Here is a 20,216-nt window from a genome sequence, read left to right as displayed (position 1 = left end):
CCTAATCAATCCTTGCCTTTCCAAATACATGTACATCCTGTCCCTCAGGATTCCCTCCAACAACTTGCCCACCACCAAGGTCAGGCTTACCGATCTATAGTTCCCTGGCTTGTCTTTACTGCCATTTTTAAACAGTGGCACCATATTTGCCAACCTCCAGTCTTCCGGCATCTCACCTGTGACTATCGATGATACAAATATCTCAGCAAGAGGCCAAGCAATCACTTCTCTAGCTTCCCATAGAGCTCTAGGGTACACCTGATCAGGTCCTAGGAATTTATCCACTTTTAACCATTTCAAGACATACAGCACTTCCTCCTCTGTAATCTGGACATTTTGCAAGATGTCACCATCTATCCTGGGGATTTATCCACTTTTATGCATTTCAAGACATCCAGCACTTACTCAAACTTGTAAGGAGATCTTAGCTATCTGTAAGAAAAATAGGGTGGTTATGGTAGGCGATTTTAATTTTCTAAACATAGACTGGGACTGCCATAGAGTTAAGGGTTTAGATGGAGAGGAATTTGGTAAGTGTGTACAAGAAAATTTTCTGATTCAGTATGTGGATGTACCTACCAGAGAAGGTGCAAAACTTGACCTACTCTTGGGAAATAAGGCAGGGCAGGTGACTGAGGTGTCAGTGGGGGAGCACTTTGGGGCCAGCGACCATAATTCTATTTGTTTTAAAATAGTGATGGAAAAGGATAGAAGAGATCTTAAATTGAAGAAAGGCCAATTTTGACGGTAGTAGGCAAGAATGTTCGAAAGCTGATTGGAGGCAGATGTTCGCAGGTAAAGGGACGGCTGGAAAGTGGGAGGCCTTCAGAAATGAGATAACGAGAGTCCAGAAAAAGTATATTCATGTCAGGGTGAAAGGAAATGCTGGATGACTAAAGAAATTGAGGGTTTGGTTAAGAAAAAGAAGGAAGCATATGTCAAGTATAGACAGGGTAGATCGAGTGAATCCTTAGAAGAGTATAAAGGCAGTAAGAGTATACTTAAGAGGGAAATCAGGAGGGCAAAAAGGGGACACGAGATAGCTTTGGCAAATAGAATTAAGGAGAATCCAAAGAGTTTTTACAAATATGTTAAGGACAAAAGGGTAACTAGGGAGAGAATAGGGCCCTAGAAAGATCAGCAAGGCAGCCTTTGTGTGGAGCCACAGAAAATGGGGGAGATACTAAATGAGTATATTGCATCAGTATTTACTGTGGAAAAGGATATGGAAGATATAGACTGTAGGGAAATAGATGGTGACATCTTGCAAAATGTCCACATTACAGAGGAGGAAGTGTGTCCCTAAATATTTCACAACTAAGATACTAGTTAAATGTAGCTCCTGAATAATAGAAAACATGGCACTAAGTGTCCACATAGCAAGATCCCACAAATAACATTGAAATTAATCAGATAATCTGTTTCAGGTATTGGTTGAAGGTATCTGTGACCAGGAAAACAGCTGAAATCACAGAGTCACAGAGTAATACGGTAATGCAACATGAAAACAGACTCTTTGGTCCAAACAATCCATGTTCCCAAAGTAAAGTATTCCCACCTGCCTGCACTTGGCCCATATCTCTCCAAACTTTTCCTCTTCACAAACTTATCTAAATGCCTTTTACACATTGTGGGGTAGTTCATTACAAACACATAGCACACTGTAAAAAAGTTGCTTCTCATGCCCTTTTAAAATCTTTCTCCTCTCACCTTAAAAATATGCTCCCTAGCTTTGAACTTTAGGGAAAAGACTCTTGTCATTCAACTTATCTTTGCCCCTCATTAATTTTATAAACCTCAATAAAGTCACCCCTCAACTTCCTTGAAAAAAGTCCCAGTCTTTCATATCTGTTTTTATATCTCAAACACTCCATTCCCAGCAATATCCAGGAATTTTTTTCTGAACCCTCTCCAGATTAATAATATCAGGGTGATAGATATAGGACAGACATCAGGGGTAGTTTCTTTACTCAGTAGTAGGGACGTGGAATGCCCTGCCTGCAACAGTAGTGGACTCGCCAACTTTAAGGGCATTTGATGCTCATTGGATAGACTATGGATGAAAATGGAATAGGGTAGGTTATGGGCTTCTGATTGCACCGACCTGCGAAATCAACATCAAGGGCAGAAGGGTCTGTACTGCGCTGTAATGTTTTATGTTCTATCCATAAGAGGGCGACCAGAACTGCATACAGAACTTCATTAGCTCTCCTTTGAATTGTGCCATGAGATTGTTACCAAGAGGAAAGAGAAAGGCCTTAATTTCTCATTTAAAAGATGGTGCCTCCAACAATGTAACTCCCATGGCACAATATAGGAGTGTGAACTCAGATCATGTGCTCAAAGTTATGGATCTTGATCCAACCTTCTGGTTTAGTGGTGAGTGTCATGCAAGGTTTTAAATAATATTTTAGAAGCCTAATATCTGTTATCCAAGAAATTAGATTCATAACAAATGCTGGAACCTGAGTAATGCTCATTAGATACTTTAGTTAGAATTAAAAAGTTCAACACAAAAGACTTTAAAAGGTCATTTTAAGTTGATATCTGGAGTAGTCAAATACCATTCAGAACATGTTCACAATTTGTGTGGGAGGCAATCTTTCTACTGGAGAATAGGCAGATTATAAATTGTTCTGGATACTGTTACTCTGTTCAAAGGAATTTAATTGATTGATTGGTTGAATGATAATGGGCATTTTTAGGTATAAGTTTGAGTCATCTTCACTCAAATACTCAGGATGATTTATCCAGTAGTGTCATCTTAATGATAACTAAAACCACCAGATGGCCAGAAAAATACTTCTCATTCATTGCGTTAAATAATTTATTTGCTTGACTATTGTTTGATCTTCAGAGGAAGTTGTCCTTTGGAACTCCACAGACACTTCTGTTCCCTCATTCACACTGCTTAGTCCAGAAGAGGTGGGCAGAAAGTGATTTGTCAGCGACTTTACCAGGCAAACAACTTGAGTTCAAAAGTTATTGAAAGGAACAGCTGATGGTCTAGGGATTTTTTTTAAAAATAGTTTATTACAAAAGTCCAAAATTGTACTGTCTGTTTTACTTAATTACAGCCAAAAATGATTTTTAGTTTGTTTTTACTGTTACAATTTATGATTATTACTGCAATTCAGAGTGGATTGGAGGGACAAGGGATTGCTCTCATGCTTAACAGTATTTAGATTCTGGTAGAGGGTTGACTTAATAATGTGTCATGTCCTACTTATAACCACATGCATTAATGCAGGTTTCAGTTTAAAGGAGATATATACCCACTTCCAGAAGCCATCTTTATATTAGGAATAGGAAATGAGAGTTGGGAGAGTGCCAATATTGTTACACAGTTTTCATACATGATTATTCACAAAAAAAGCTGAAAATGTGTTGCTGGAACAGTGCAGCAGGTCAGGCAGCATCCAGGGAACAGGAGAATCGATGTTTCGGGCATAAGCCCTTCTTCAGGAGGGCTTATGCCCGAAACGTCGATTCTCCTGCTCCTTGGATGCTGCCTGACCTGCTGCGCTGTTCCAGCAACACATTTTCAGCTCTGATCTCCAGCATCTGCAGTCCTCACTTTCTCCTCATATTCACAAAAAAAACCACATTGTACTGTGTTTATTAGCCTATGACATTCAGTTATACATGATAACAATAACTACACTTCAATAAAAGAAGAACTCATTGGTTGTAAAAATCCTTCGCACCATCCCGGAGATTGGGAAAGGGACATAAATACAAGTCTTACTTTCCATATTAAAAAAAAAAGAGTTGATGTAACAGTTCTTGACAAAAAAATAATCTGTAACTATGCATAATGGCACTTGGGAAAGTTTGACTTTAACAGACAATTTTGCTACCACTGCCAAATTCTGTTTGGTTGAAAGAATTAGACAAACTCTGCACAGATACAGCTTATTGAGTCCAACCAGTCTGTACTGAGATTCTTCCCCATTCCATCCATCTCATCTCAATGTTCAATAAATATTTCAATTGCTTTTTATTTCACGTACTCATCTAGTGAAAGCTGTTTGTCTCAAACACTCCTGTGCTCGATCAGTTCCACATTCTAAGCACAAAAAAAATCTCTCCTTCACTTCATATCAGATTTATGAGTAACTAGCTTGTAGTTAACTCTTGGTTATTCCACAAGATTCTTTACAAGTGGAAACATTCTCTCTTCGATTACCCCATCCAACTCATTCATAATCCTGAAGATCTCCATGAGGTAGCTTTCAACTCAGGTCTTCACAGCTCTTTTCATACTGTCACCCCATTTTGAGGCTTGTAAATTGTTGCAACTCAGACCTGTGAGAATGGTGGGGAGTTTCAAAAATATACTGTCATAGTGGGGGGTTATATGTGAAGGAGCACAGTTGTTATAAATTGGTCAGAGCTCCATGTGGGGCCAGTATTGCACAGTTCATAACCCCAAAATTACAGCTGGCACTGGGATAACTCTCATGTTAGGAAGCCCAATTCTAAGTTTTGCATTTTCTAAAGACAACAGACAGTTTAATCTTTCTTGATAGTTGTAGTCTCAGTTCTGGTGCTGTTCTTGCAAATCTTTTCTGCATTTTATTCACTGCTATTCAGTTCTTTCTATAATGTAAAGGAATAAACTGTGCACAGTACTTTACAGCATGGCTTGATCTGGATCCTATATAGATTTAACATAGCTTCACTGTTTTCATTTTTATATAGGAATATAAAGTGTTGAGATTTAAGTGCTTTGCTGACTTTCAATGCTGCTTCTAATGGATTAACCATATCACTTGGTGCCTATGCTCTTCTGCCAAATTCGGTTTCTTATTTTCTAAAATGTAGGTGGTCTGCTTTTCCTGCCAAAGCACATGATCTCACATTAATCTATGCTAGAGTTCATTGCCATTTAACAGCCAAGTCTGTAAGTTTTCCATCAATGGAGAACCAAAGATTGTGCTGTACACCAAGGTCAGGCATTCAATCTTACTAAAGCATTTTACCAATACAAAATATTATGGCAGGTTAGAAAAATGACGTATATGTTTATTAAAATGTTTAAAGTCACTGGAAGGTTTTTTGTGGCTAGAATATACATTGTAAATAACGTTCTCTTATAAGAAGAGTGTTATAGAACATGGCAGAAAAAGAGTCCTAGAAGACATTGTAGACTTAAACATAGATTTTCCAGTTTCTAGTGTATAATACATGTAATTGATGTTTCCAGCTGACAGAAAGGCAACAGGAACCAAGGATTCAGAAAGTGGTCTTAGTCACTTCACCAATGATACAAACGGAATCCTGACATGGTGGTGCACAATAAATCCTCCTGTTACGATCTCAGTGAGGGTACAACTGGACACGTCAGATTCGAGAATAGAAGTTGGCTTGATAGATCAGGTCTTTTCTGTTTCAGTTAATGTGGTGGTCGTTAACTCAAACAGTCACATAAGGTTGCAGAGTTTCTTAAAGAACACAGAAACAAGAAAAAAAGCAAACCAAGCTACCTTGATATAGAACACAGAAAAATCTGAACGTACACAGCAAATCAAACTTCCTTTCCAACACCATCACTTTACAGCAATTCAAATCTCGAAAAGTATCTTTCTATATCAAATCAGTTTGTTTAATTTAACTGAATCTCCAGTTTCTTTCCGATAAAGTGTGGAATCTTCCAACATGAATACTCAGAAAAACGAAAGCTTAAACTTTCTTGGCCTTTAATAACTTTCAGATTTCTCAAACATTCTGGTTTGGATACTGCACAAACTAATCCTCTCTACTGAGATACTTATTCTCTTAACTATTCTGAAAACAGAAAAAAATCTCCCTTTTAGGAGAGAAACTAACTTGCTTCTGACCCCAGACAAGTCTCCTCCAGGCTCTCTACATTCCTTCATTTTCATACATGTATATTTCATTGTAACCTATTTTGACAGAAGCTTTTTTTTTTGAGAAGGCTTTTGACTTTCTCTGAAAATTGCAGTAGCATTAACTATTGCATTTTTAAAATTACAGAATTATCAGAAAGGCACACTTGAAAATTTTGACCCTGAATTATAATTCTTGTAATTTTCTTTCACACTTCTTTTTTTAGGATTAAATATAAATCATAATTAACTAAACTCATGTCTCCCATGCAGCCAGTCAGGATTGATAACATAGGTTCGCAGACAGAATAGAACAAAATACAATGGGCCTTCTGCTCTTGTCAGGTTGCAGTGCATACCCAACATATTAGAAAGTTAAACTAAAATGTGTTGTGCTTCCATGATTTTTTTAAAAATTTAATCTGTTTATGATCCAACTGATGACATTTTAAGCACAAAAAGCGTAAAAGCCAGGAAATGTAAGTAGTATGACAGATGTGGCTCATTGCAAAATAGCTTGTTTCTATTCCCCAAAAGGTAAAACATAACAGAATAAAGTATCATTGAGTTCGACTGAAACCCACCAACTCTAGAATACAGACAGATGTCAGAGAAGTCTAACTTACTTTTTAGTGTAAATATCAGTCGAAGTTAAAGACAAATCCCATCAGACAATTCAAAACAATTAAAGAAAGCAGCTACAATTCCCACCATGTTGCAGCATAATAGTCACAAACAATCATCATAAAAGGATGAATAATGTGGGTTAGCAGACAGAATGGAGCAAAGTATAATGGACCTTCCCTCTTGACAGGTCAGGCACGTAATTGAGGTTTACTTTGAATCAATTTCCGATTTCTATTTGTTCTTGAGTGTTTGCACAAAACACCACATGGGCAGAGATACTGTTGTCAACATGACTGAAAATTTAAGTATCAATAATTCAGAAAACCCCTCAACTGATTGAATTCCTTCCTTCGACCAAAAACCTGTGAGAAAAAGTTTTAGGAAAACTACCCATCGAAAGAATCTCTATTTCAAATGTTCTTCCCCAAATGCTGGTATGATATTTTTTGCCAGATTGAATTATTTATCCTAAATGAAGTAAAACATTTTTGCAACACTGAGTAAATTCTGCACCATTATGATGATGAAACATTAAAACAGATCCTCTTCCCTGTTCAAATCCCATCAGACAATTCAAAACAAAAACAGGAACTTCTCATGGTGCCATGACAATATTCCTCCCTCAACCAACAGCAACAAAGAACAAAACAATTGGTCATTCATCTTTTTGCTCTTTTAGTGTCATTATGCAAAGATGATTGGATGACAGGAAGCAAGAGAGGCAGCCCAGACCGGGGTGAATTAAACATTCTTTGTAGATCCTGAAAGAGCACACATGGTCTTCTTAGCCCGATCAAGGAAGTTAAAAATAAGTGAAAAGGTAACCTACTTCTTTACACTCTTCAGATGTTATTCATCTTCTCATTGTGTTCATTGTTTTTTCCATGGGTTGTGGGATTTGCAGAGAAGACTAACATTTGTAGCCCATCCATAAGTGGCCTGAAATGGACATCTTGCCAAGCCATCTTAGACAGCAGCTAAGAATCAACCGCATTGACACATCTGGCATCACATGTCAGCCTTCCAGATTAAGAGCAGAATAAAAGATTTTACTGAAGTGGTTCCCAACCTTTTCAGTGGTACGACACACTTGAGAGTGAACCAATTCTACCACACACTCACCTTCACTGCTGAATTGATTGCTTGTAAACATCGTACATACTTGCTTTTATTATGGTTAAGGTCTTATTAGAGGTTTGCAACATAGTGCATACAGTAAGCTAAAGGATCAAATGCATTAATATTTCATATTCACCAGCAAAAATACATCTTTGATCATGCGTTCAGACACATTTTCAAAATCGCTCAATTCAATTATTTCTAATTATTCATGACACTAAATACTATTCAGTTCAGGGGACTGAATTTGGCAGATGACATTTCATGTTTTTTTATTGGATATGGGTAATTTGGCAACATATTCCAATGTTAGCTTGCTTTGTTGGTTTTTATGGTCCCTTGCCTTCTAAACCTGTGTTTCTAATTGAAATACTGGTACCTTGCTTTTAATTTAATTATGAATTTTCATGCGTTGATGAGTTGTAGTTTTGGTTGGATGGAACACTGAAAAAAATGTTTGTTTTAAATTGATGTTCTTTACCTTTGTGCAAAATTCCATGGCACATTTGGGCAGTTCTCACAATACACCAGTTGTTTTAGTGAACCAGATGACAACTACCATTACGATACAGACCCATGGTTAAAGTAGCAGTCGAGCCTCATTGACACCACTGGGGAAAGGGTGGAAATAAAGTCTTTTGGTATTATTGAATGGTGTCATTAGCAGATGAGTTTAACTGTTTGATTTCCACTGGACAGGGATATTAAAATAAACCTTTTAAGATTTGCTGACTACTGGCTTTGAACTAACTTGTCTGTAGTCATCTAGATTGCTAAACCTTCTCTCCCTTCATTAATCTAATTGTTTATAATGGCTACTCAAGTCCAATAACAGCTTTTACATATTTAATTAAATTTTAAAAACGATGGCTGGAGCATCTGTATCACTTCCTGACTTGTGATAATCTACAGTGCATGTTATCTGCACACACGCCACCTTGATTTCTGAAAATTATTCAGAACCATTTCCTTTTCTACAAATAGCTCTCAGGTGTCCTGTCCCACTACTTTATATTCTCACTTCCATTTGTACAAAAAGGGTAAAATGTTGATTTAAGATCTCTCTCATATCATCCTCCACAGTTTGACTCCCACATTGACCTCTGAATTACCATACTGTTTTAAAGTAACAGACTTTACAAACCACTCTGGGTTAAGGCTCCCTAGCACCGTCTGCTTGCAAAATCCTGAACCCTCCTTCCGCTCTAACATCTACATACTCTGCAAGAGTTGTTTGTCCTGAAATATATTGGGTGCTTATCTCATTTTTGGTTATTTATGGGTAATGCCATCAGCCAGGACATATTTAAGTGTGAGATTTCTGGTAAAATTCTGCTTCAAAGAGAACTGATTTGATGTTTTCAAATATGTTTCAGAAAGAAAAAGGTGAAGCTGTGATGCTGCCATTGCAGTCAATCGGTTGTTGAAGACATCTTGATGAATCTGGTGTCTGAAATGCCCTGGCTGCTGCTGCTGCAGCAAGTCAAATTAGGGTGCAGTTTGCATCAAAGAAGATCTGGCTGACTTGAGAACTAAACCTCTTACTATTTGTATGTGCTGATACCGGTTTGATTTGTGCCTTTAATGCTGTTGTAGACATCCTGAGCAATAGAAATCTCCTGTAGAAGCACTGAGCTCTTTGCCTCACTGTCTGGATGACATAATGGATTAAGTAAACTGGCTACTCTATGAAATAGGGCACATGTCACCTGCTGGATTGATACACCAACAGTTACCTGGTTAATGATGAAAAGATGTCCTCTGTGGACCCGGAAGTGTCTGGAGCTGTAGACGTTGAGTACTATGATTCAATAATTGCCACAGACAGAGTGCAGCATAAGACCATCTCAGAGAAACGATCAATGACATTCTTGAAGAAGTGCAGCCACTGCAGGCTCAGTTATTTGGAGGGGTCTGGTAGTGTACTACATACTCACATTCGGAAGGGGCATCCTCGGTGGGTTGCTCTTCTCTGCCAAGCTCCCAAACAAGTCTCCAGAACTGGAGCTAATGCAGCTACTGCAACTTCTCCTTCAATATGAAGACCCAGAGTGGTGATCTATCAGGAAACTCTCATCTGTCTGAAATCAAGCTGAGCTTGGGTTTGGCAGACATTTTTTGAGGGGTTGTGTTTCAAAGAGAGGAGTGGCTGATAGAAACATTAAACATGGGTGTCAATTATTTTAAAATGGGAAAATTATTTTTATGAATGTTAACCAGAACTGTGTAGTGAGTTTGTGCTCACATGTTTGCAGCTGGAGATTTTATTTTGGGAGAGCGCGGAAATTTACAGTATTTGTTAGTGGGATGTAAACTCTGATGACTTCTGTTTATTTGAAGAGAACAGCAATGCAATTGAACCATAAACATCACTGCCAGACATGATTCAAAACAGCTAAATATAAAATAACATTTTCACTGAGTAATGATGGTGTGTATGCAGCATCAAAATATCCATTGCTCCGAATAATTTCAGCGCAGTAGAGATTATTATGAAGAACTCTCCTTCTCAATCTCTCCCCTCACCTCAGGCATGGTGTGACTCAGATTAAACCAATCTTCTCTCTCTAATGAGAAATTAGCCCAGTGGTCTGGCAAGACTATGGGGACTTTACCTTTCTAAGTGCAGGCAGTGAAAAGAACATTAAAAGATAGATCTAAAACCAAGGAAAGTGCCTGTCAGTCTATCGTCTCTGGCTTTCCACAAAAAATTGCTATCATTTTGAAAATCAAAGGCAGAAACAAATTCATATTCCTTTTTTTCCAAAAGTCTAAGCAGGGAAATTCTCAGTATTTCAATGACTATCCAACAAGTTATTGCAGTTTTTGTTTTCTGGTTATCTTGTACAGGGTGTTAAAAGTGTAAGTAAATCAAACTAGTTTCCATTTATTCAACATCTGTCTAATCAGAAAACCGTTAACAGCGAACTGGAACTGGCAAACGGCAACACAACATTCACCGAGTGAGTACTGGGGGAAAGTGCAGCTGCAAGAAGGAGCTAGCATACTATCCAGGGCAAAAACCCACAGGGAAATTAGTACGATGGATTAGATTGAAGAACGGTTATGACAACTGCATAAATTAGTATGAAGTTTCCACTTGGCTCGTGCTAAGCTCTGGGTGCATTATGTCATTGCATTATCAACAATATGAGACTATAGAAATATCCCTAAGGCCACACTGGTCAGCAGGTCAACGCAGTACAACGCGCCCACAAGGGCTTGGGCTTTTCACATTTTCATGCCGTAACCATAAAGGCATTTCCCACCGATATGTTCCAAAGCTATTAGCATCCCTTTTGTTAGCAGATGTTTGGAACGCTGGCTACTCAGTGCAGCTTGAATGTCGAGGGGGATTACTGTGGTTACAGGCATCAGCATGAAAGTACTGGGGCATCAAACGCCAACTCCGCTCAATGTTCCTGGTGTTTCAATATTAAGTTGAGCAAAATCATGAATTTTAGCTGTCAGACCGGGAAAAAAAAAATCAATTACCATTACGACCAGTCAACAAGAGTCAAATAACTCAGAACTGGTTCTGAAAATTGATGTCTTGACAATCTTATCAGTGAACAGTTAACAACCACGAAAATAGTGACAAAGGCTTCATACGTTTTATTTACAGTTGAGGGCAGTTAGAAGTCTCTGGGTCTGGGGTCTGACGTCGGCTAAGCCGGGTGAGAATGGCCGTTTCCCTACCTATAGGGCATTAGCGCATCAGATGGGAATCAGTAGACTCTTAATTCGAGGTTTTGCTTTTAATTTATTGAATTCAACCATCTGCCATAGGGGGATTCGAACCCCTGTCCCCAGAACTTTACGTGGGTGACTGGGTTAACAGCCCAGAGACAATAGGTCCACCAGGTCCCTTGAGACCCGCTGCTTTGCCTCCACCTTATTGGGGAAGCAGGTGTCTAACTAGCACTGCGAGAAAGCTGGGTTCCTGCCCTGTACTGAAATGTCACCAAACTTGGGAAGTATGAAAGGCAAACAGAGAATGCTGGACATACCCAGCGGGGTTGGCCGCATCTGCACTTACTGCAGGGGAATGCCGATTGGCTCGTCCAGTTCTTTTAGAAACTCGCGGCTGAAACGCTCACCCTGTTTTCTGCCTCCACAGAAGGTGCCAGCCCCAGGCAGCGTTCCCAATCTTTCTCTGGTTTGTGTTTCGCAGCTTCCTACATCATTCCAACAGAGCGCTGAGTTGTTCCTTTATCCCGAACCAGTGTTCCGAGATGACAGCTTAGAAAAAGCTCCAGTGCCCAGGTAACTTCAAACTCTAAAGCTCTGCCTAGCATAACTGTTAAACCAGCTGAACTGTGCCCAACGCAACACACAATGTCAAACACTAAGTGCAATCACAATTTCAGCTTGCATTCCAGCCACCACCACTTGTACACTTTACAAATTATTAGCCCAAACTAGTTGTCAAACTCACTTGCGTTAACATTCAGGACCTTCTCCCAACATGTTAATGATTAAAATAAAAATAAAATACTAGGACACGTTAATAATTAATCCTTCTGTATATATGAATAAAGCAAAACTTTCCATCTATGTCTGAAACAAGTAGTCCTTGAACTGGAAAAGCCATCTGCGTTATAACGTTTTTTTGTAGGCAGCATCATGTGGGTCATGCTCGGCATGAATCATGCATTTCCGCAGAAGCCCGGAGTTGGATCTCTCTCTTCTCAAACCCGTTAACAACTGCACTAAGCTTTTCCAAATATCACTATTTTGCAGTCCTGTCAAATACAAGGTTTTTTTAGCGTAATGCACTCAAATCTTAAAAGAAAAGGCCAGACGGGCATAATACCGCCTAGTCATTTTTTTTCTGAAATAAGCTACATTTTTTCCACTGCACTTTCTTTCCCCAACACATCGAGTAGCAATGTCACTTCAATTTCCATTCAATCCTGTCCGACTGTCTCGGCAAAAGTTAATATCGACCGTACAGTTCATCCGATTGAGTTGCTCCCAGCAATTTGCCCGTCACACTGCAACATTGAAAAGTTTTACATTTTTTGCAAATAAATCGTCCTCACCTCTGATATAATTACATCTGCTCTCATCCAAGCTTGAAATAGATCCACCCATTATGTCAGGTTGGGAATTCTGCTTGCAGAATGTTTTCTCTCTGTCTCCCACCTTTGATTATAACCGCAACTTTCCGCAGGGGCTGCTGCCGTCCCGACTGCCAGTCCACGGGGCAGCGAATGCTCCTCGGAGCAGTTTTCTCTCTCATTTAATTAACTTCCTGAAAAGAGTTACCGCCTTCGCCCCGCCCCTTCCCCCTCAAAATCAATTACACTGGCCACTCGCAAGATGAAGTGAACAATAAACCAAAAGAGATACCATGTGTGCAGTGAGCTTGTGGAGGTAGCGAATGTTCAGGATGAAGATTAGACTGGATTCCCTTCGGCCCAACAAGTCCACACCGACACTCTGAAGAGGAACCCACCCAGACCCATTTCCCTCTGACTAATGCACCGAACGTGATGGGCAATTTAGCATGGCCAATTCACCTGACCTGCACATCTTTGGACTGTGGGAGGAAACCGGAGCACCCAGAGGAAACCCACGCAGGCACGGGGAGAATTTGCAAACTCCACACAGACAGTCGCCCAAGGCTGGAATCAAACCTGGGACCCTTGCACTGTGAGTGCTGCAGTGCTAACCACTGAGCTACCGTGCCAACCCCAGCACATCCTCCTTCTTAACATCAATCTGTTACACATTCCTTCCAACTGAGAAGGGAAGAGCTGAAACAATCATGAGGGGCACAGATAAGGTGAATAGCCAAGGTCTTTTCCCTTGGGTAGGGGAGTTCAAAACCACAGGGCATAATTTTAAGGAAAGGAGAAAGATTAAAAATGAACCTGAGGGGCAACTTTTTCACACAGAGGGTGTTTGGTGTGTGGAATGAACTGCCAGAGGAAATGGTAGACTGTAAGTACAATTACAACGTTTCAAAGACATTTGAACAGGTACATGAATAGAAGAGGTTTAGAAGGATATGGGCCAAGCAAATGGGATTAGTTTATGATTTGGAGATGCCAGTGTTGGACTGGGGTGTACAAAATTAAAAATCACACAACACCAGGTTATAGTCCAACAGGTTTAATTGGAAGCACTGGCTTTCTAAGTGCTGCTCCTTCATCAGGTGGTTGTTTAGTTTACTTTGGGAAACGTGATCAACATGGATGAATTGCACCAAAGGGTCAGTTTCTATGCTGTATGACTCTATGAGATGTGATGTGGAGCTGCCAGTGTTGAACTGGAATGGACAAAGTCAAAAGTCACATGATACCGGGTTGTAGTCCAATAGGTATTTTTGCGATTGCCAGCTTCATCCTCAGGATCTTCACCTTTGGCACTAGTCCTTTATCCAGACAAATGGAACAGCCATGGGGACCAAATTTGCACCCCAATATGCCAACATTTCATGCACAAGTCCAAAGAAGACTTCTTTGCTGCACAGGACCTCTGTCCAATGCTTTACATCAGATGCATTGATGACATTTTCTTCCTTTGGACTCATGGCAAGGATTCACTAAAACAACTACATAGTGATAACAACAGGTTTCATCCCACTATCAGACTCAACATGGACTACACTTTAGAATCAGTCTCATTTCTGGACACAAGCAACTCCATCAAGGACATCTCAGTATCTTACACTACCCATGGATAAGCTCACCATGTTACACTTCTTGAACTTCCACCCTAAACACATTAAAACACAGGGCAGCACAGTGACTCAGCAGTTAGCTCTGCAGCCTCCACAGCGCCAGGGACCTGGGTTCAATACCAGCCTTGGGCGATTGTCTGTGTGGAGTTTGCACTTTCTCCCTGTGTCTGCATGGGTGCTCCGGTTTCCTCCCACAATCCAAAGATATGCAAGTCAAGTGGATTGGCCATGCTAAATTCCCCATTGTGTTTGGTGAATTAGTCAGAGGGAGACGAGTCTAGGTGGGTTGCTCTAGGGAGGGTCGGTGTGGACTTGTTGGGCCAAAGGGCCTATTTCGACACTGTAGAGAATCTAATCTAATCTAATCAAAAACAGCCATCCCATATGGACAAGCACTATGCATACACGGGATCTGTTCAGAAGAGAAGGAATGTGATGGACACCTGAAGATATTGAGGGACATCCTCATAAGAATGAGATATGATGCTCAACTCATTGATTGCTAATTCTGACATGCCACAATGAAAAACCGTAATGACCTCCACAGGAGACAGACACAAGATATGACCGATAGGGTTCCCTTTGTCATCCAGTAATTCCTGGGAGCGGAGAGACTACGTCATATTCTTTGTAGCCTACAACACATTATCAACGATGATGAGCACCTCGCCAAGAACTTCCCTACGCCTCCACTTCTCGCCTTCAAACAACCACCAAACCTTAAGCAGACCATTGTTCGCAGCAAACTACCCACCCTTCAGGACGCTACGGACTACAACACCGGACCCTGTCATGGCAACCACTGCGAGACATGTCAAAACATAGAGATGGATATTATCATTACACGAAGGGGCACCACCCACCACATACACAGCAGGTACTCATGTGACTCGGCTAACGTTATCTATCTCATACGCTGCAGGCAAGGATGCCCCGAGGCATGATACATTGTCAAAACCATGCAACTAGAATGGACATCACGCAACAATCACCAGACAGGGATCTTCATGTTCCCTTCCCATTGGGGAACACTTCAGCGGTCAAGGACATTCAACCTCGGATCTTTGGATAAGCGTTCTCCAAGGCAGACTTCGGCACACGCATCAACGCAGAGTGCCGAACAGAGGCTGATAGCCAAGTTCGGTACCCATGGTGATGGCCTCATCTGGGATCCTGGGTTCACTATAGATGACCCCACCACACTATACCCTCTCTCTCTCACACACACACACACACATTCTCTCACATGCATACATCCACACTCACACACTTCCTCACTCTCGTACACACTCTCTCAAGCCTACACATACACCCTCTCACACACATGTACTCCTTCACACACACACACTCTCTCAAGCACGCACACCCACACCCATCCTCTCTCATACACACACATACACACACACACACACACACATAAATCTAAGGGGTGAATTTGCATTTGCAGATTCATTTTTGCAGATACATTCTATTTTGTTCAAAAAGCACACCATTTGTAGATAGCCAGTCAATGTAGCACTTTATAAATTCTTACTTTGGAAATAAAACCAAATTGAGACACAAACAGACTCAAAACAAGGCCTTACACTTAAAATGCATTGTCTGACCCGAGATGTCACCTTTACACTGATAAAACCTTCAGTTATATTTGGTTAGTGACTTGAAAGAAATTCTGAAAAGAAATTTAAGAAACTATATATTAATCAATTGAAACGTCCATTTCCATTCTTACTCAGTAAAGACTTAATAGCCATCTAGGTTAGTTCAATACATTCACTTAAGTTGTTTGACCCTTTGATCTTTTACTTACAAATTCTGTATTTGATGTATTCTGTCTTACTAGCTGCCTGAGGGAAGAACGGGGCTTCGAAAGCTTGTGGTTTCAAATAAACCAGTTGGACTATAACCCAATGTGTGAGGGCCATGCTGTCTATTTACAAGACAAATGACAATCCTAAGCAACTTTCTGCAGACAATTTCACAACTTGTTGCCCTTTCCAGTGTCCTGCTAACTTAGCACATAGCGCGTAAATCAATTGTTCTTTATTTCAAAAGATAAAGCCAGTTTCTCATTTGTAGTTAAAAGTACTGGTGGAATTCTGTCAAAGCCTAATAATTGACCAAATGATATCGAAATGATTCCTGAAGAAGGGCTCATGCCCAAAACGTCGATTCTCCTGCTCCTTGGATGCTACCTGACCTGCTGCGCTTTTCCAGCAACACATTTTCAGCAAATGCTATCGATACATGATGTTTATTGTTAAACATCATTTTTATCTTTAACGTTTCAGAAGACTGAAGCAAATGCCTTTAGTTCCAGGCATAAACTCCACGAGCTCACCACCAACTCCATCTCTCTCTCTCTCTGGCAACTGTCTGACACTGAACCACAATCTTTGTGTCATATTTGACTCCACAATTAGTTTTTGAACACCTAACTGCACGAATACCAAGATCAGCTATTTCCACCACCTTTACATACTCAGTTTCACCACAAACTAAAATTGATCTGCTGCGGGAATCCTGTTCCACATCCTTCAGACTTGACAATTATAATGTGTTCTTCAGCCTCCTATGTCTACCTCACCAAATTTGAGGTAACTCTGAACTCTGTGACATTTGTTCCATCAATTCCATTACCCCATGTTCATTAATCCGCATTGGCTACTGGTTAAACAATCTCTCAATTTTAAGTGTTTATATTTGTTTTTATATCTTTCAATGGACAGTCCCCTTTCCAATCTCTGTTATTTCTTCTAGCACTATAATCCTCTGAGTATCTGTATTCTTATCATTCCAGCCTTTTCCATAACCCAATTTTAATTGCATCATCATCAGAGGTTGTCTTTAGCTGCCAAGCCCCGCATTCTGGAATCCCTTTCCAAAACTCTGCACCTTTCTATATTGTGGATCAGTGGTGCTGGAAGAGCACAGCAATTCAGGCAGCATCCGAGGACAGGCAAACGGATGCTGCCTGAATTGCTGTGCTCTTCCAGCACCACTGATCCAGAATCTGATTTCCAGCATCTGCAGTCATTGTTTTTACCTTTCTATATTGCTTTCATCCTGAGAGACATTATTTAAAATGAAACTTTTTGACCAAGCTTTTGATCATTTGCCTTCAAGTCTTTTCAAGTGATTCGATGCTATATTTTGTTTTATAATGCCTCTATGAAATATATTGGTACATTATATTATGTTAAACGTGATAATAATTTGTTCTTAAACAGAATCAACCTACTTTCCACATTAACTGATGTATATAATACCAAACCACCAACATTTTGTCACTACACTACTGATAAGGATAGTTGATATGAGAACCATTACAATGACATGGCATGTCCTTGGAATGAAAGAACTTTAGAAAACCTTGAGCTCTGAAAATTATATAATTTATATTCACTCACATGACATTGGCATTATTGCCAAGGCCAACATTTATTGCCCATCCCTAATTACCCATGAGATTATCATATTTAGGATTATTGAGTGCTTAAGGTAAGTACTTCATATTTTAAATGCATTTGTTTTAATATCATGGTCTGGATTTTCCTGAAGTCATGGAGAATTTGCAGAACTCTAAAAATGTCAGATGGGACTGGATTCAGAAGCCCCACTCCCATTTCTGACAAATCCCACTTTCAATGGTAGGGGAAAGGGGATAGGCTGTGATATACAGATGAAGAAATCTGATCTCAGCAGAACCCTTTAAACTTATTGGCTTTTTAACGTGAGTGCTAATAAGGGTGGCACTGGAAAAGCACAACAGGTCAAGCAGCATTCAAGGAACAGGAGTGTCAGATAATTCGGGCATAAGCCATTCCTTTTCCAGCAGCACCCTTTTCAACGGTGACTTCTCCAGCATCTGCAGTCCTCACTTTTTCCGCTTTAATGTGAGTAACTCACATTGTGAGAGCTAACATTTTATATCGTTGTAAGTGCTCTTGTAAGGTGGATAAAGACTGTGGAACTGTCACATTGTGAAGTTATGTAAATCACCAGCCCTTAAGAAATATAAAAGACATTCAAGTTAGTGGGGTTGAAAAGATTTGTTCTAGCAATTACAACTGTTGTCTGTTGACATTTCTCCAAGGGCTAACATTACATTGTTATTCATGCTAGGCTGCTTTCTACAGGCGAAACATATCTCAGCAACTGGTCCTAAGTTAACAGTTTTATTCACAGTTCAAAAAGGTCATTAAATAATTAGCTACATGAAATGTGTTATAAATAGAAATTTGTTTTTTATTGTTGCAATTGTCTTGAGATTTCATCTTGAGATTTAAACATTTGGAATGGACTTTCCAAAATGGAAGTTTTTTTTAATATATCAGAGGTGCAATAAATATTTAGACCATTAAATTATTTCACCTCAACATGTCTCACGAATATTGGCTAAGGTTGACTGAGTTTGGCATGTAGGATGAAAGTGATGGATAGACTGGCATGAGTTAGCATTGGCTAGAATGCGGGTAGTGAGGGCATGTGTTGGAATGTGTTAGTATGTGCTGACATTGTAAAGGGAAGGGTGCATGATTTTCATTTATAAATTAATATACAACTTCCAGCTGTGGCAAGAGATGAATGTATACATAAAGTAAACTGATCACATTGACAATGTCATGGATGAGTTATTGCAAGGTTGGATTGGATTATATTTATAACATTTTAGGAGTTCCTGAACTAAACTATTATGAATGTTTAATGATAAAGTGAAGTTACATTGGAATTCTGTGAAGTCCTATCATCTAATATATGTATTGTTTCTCTCTAAAATGCGTGTTACAAAATCGTATCTGTTTTTGGAGGCTAACCATGACTAACTTGTTCTTCCCAGCTGGTAGCAGATAAACTGTTTCATTTGAAGAGATCCTCTGAGCTATGTTCTGAGTTGATGTTATGCAAGGAGCATTGCAGCGAATCATATCTTGTGCTCAACCAATGTTGACAGGTACACTTTTCAAGGTTCACTGAATAATTATGTGGTAATTCTGATGACTTTTCTCCAATAGGAGCTCATGGGTATTGAGGCTAATTTTATTCCCAGTCACCATCCTGTACAAAAATTGGATTGTAAAGTATTAACTAAGCATGAAAACTCCAAATTTTGCAGTTCATGGAACTTAATAAAAACCAAATGATTCATTAAGGGATTATAACAAAAACATATAATATTATTTACTCATCTTAACCATATTTTTAGAGTATGGCAGCATTAAGAGCTGTTCAATTAGCCCAGAGACATGAGTAAAAAATATTCCATGGCAGTAGGTGACTTTACATTTATTTAATAAAATAAATCTGGAATAAAAAAAACTAGCATCAGTAATGGTGATTGCAAAACTCCTGGATTATTGTAAAAGCTTTGTGGTTCATTAAAATCCTTTACCCAGATCTGGCTCACCTGTGACTTTTACCCACCCTGCAAAATGGCCTAGTATGTCCCTCACTACCTAACTACTATTAAAATGTCTAATAAAAATGGGAACTACACAAGCCACACAACATCAAACAAGGCACAAAACAAAATTGCACCTTAGCCTAGCATAATCCTGACTTTGCAAACACCATCAGGCCAGGGAATCAACCCTAGGTCAATGAAGAGTGTTGAATGGCATGCTAGGAGTCGCACTAAGCATACCCAAGAATGAGATGTCAACCTGTTCGAGTCATAGAGTCATAGAAATGTACAGCATGGAAACAGACCCTTTGGTCCAACTTGTCCATACCGACCAGATATCCTAACCTAATCTAGTCCCATTTGCCAGCATTTGGCCCTCCAAAGTCTTCCTATTCATATGTCCATCCAGATGAATTTTCAATACCACTTCCTCTTTCAGTTCATTCCATATATGCATCACCCTCTGCATGATAAAGTTGCCCCTTAGGTTCCTTTTATATTTTTCCCCTCTCATCCTAAACCT

General features: G+C 39.6%; 1 protein-coding gene across 3 annotated transcripts in view; it reads right to left on the bottom strand.

Moving 5' to 3' along the window:
* The window catches only part of LOC122554476 (protein Niban 1), a 133,483-nt gene extending 120,670 nt beyond the window's left edge, over window positions 1-12,813 (bottom strand). For 2 of the 3 annotated variants that reach the window (XM_043699559.2, XM_043699560.2), the window contains exon 1: window positions 12,644-12,813. In XM_043699559.2, the coding sequence (XP_043555494.2) occupies window positions 12,644-12,695 (52 nt within the window). In that variant the 5' untranslated portion in view covers window positions 12,696-12,813. Of the gene's footprint in view, window positions 1-11,698; window positions 12,014-12,643 lie in introns of those variants that run through there. The other variant, XM_043699561.2, reaches the window with a different exon arrangement.
* Window positions 12,814-20,216: the final 7,403 nt, after the last annotated feature.

This window comes from Chiloscyllium plagiosum, unplaced genomic scaffold, assembly GCF_037043375.1.
Source record: "Chiloscyllium plagiosum isolate Xiang-an unplaced genomic scaffold, Cpla_swu_hap1 HiC_scaffold_9, whole genome shotgun sequence".
Taxonomy (NCBI): Eukaryota; Metazoa; Chordata; class Chondrichthyes; order Orectolobiformes; family Hemiscylliidae; genus Chiloscyllium; species Chiloscyllium plagiosum.
This window is presented reverse-complemented; position numbering and strand designations above follow the sequence as displayed.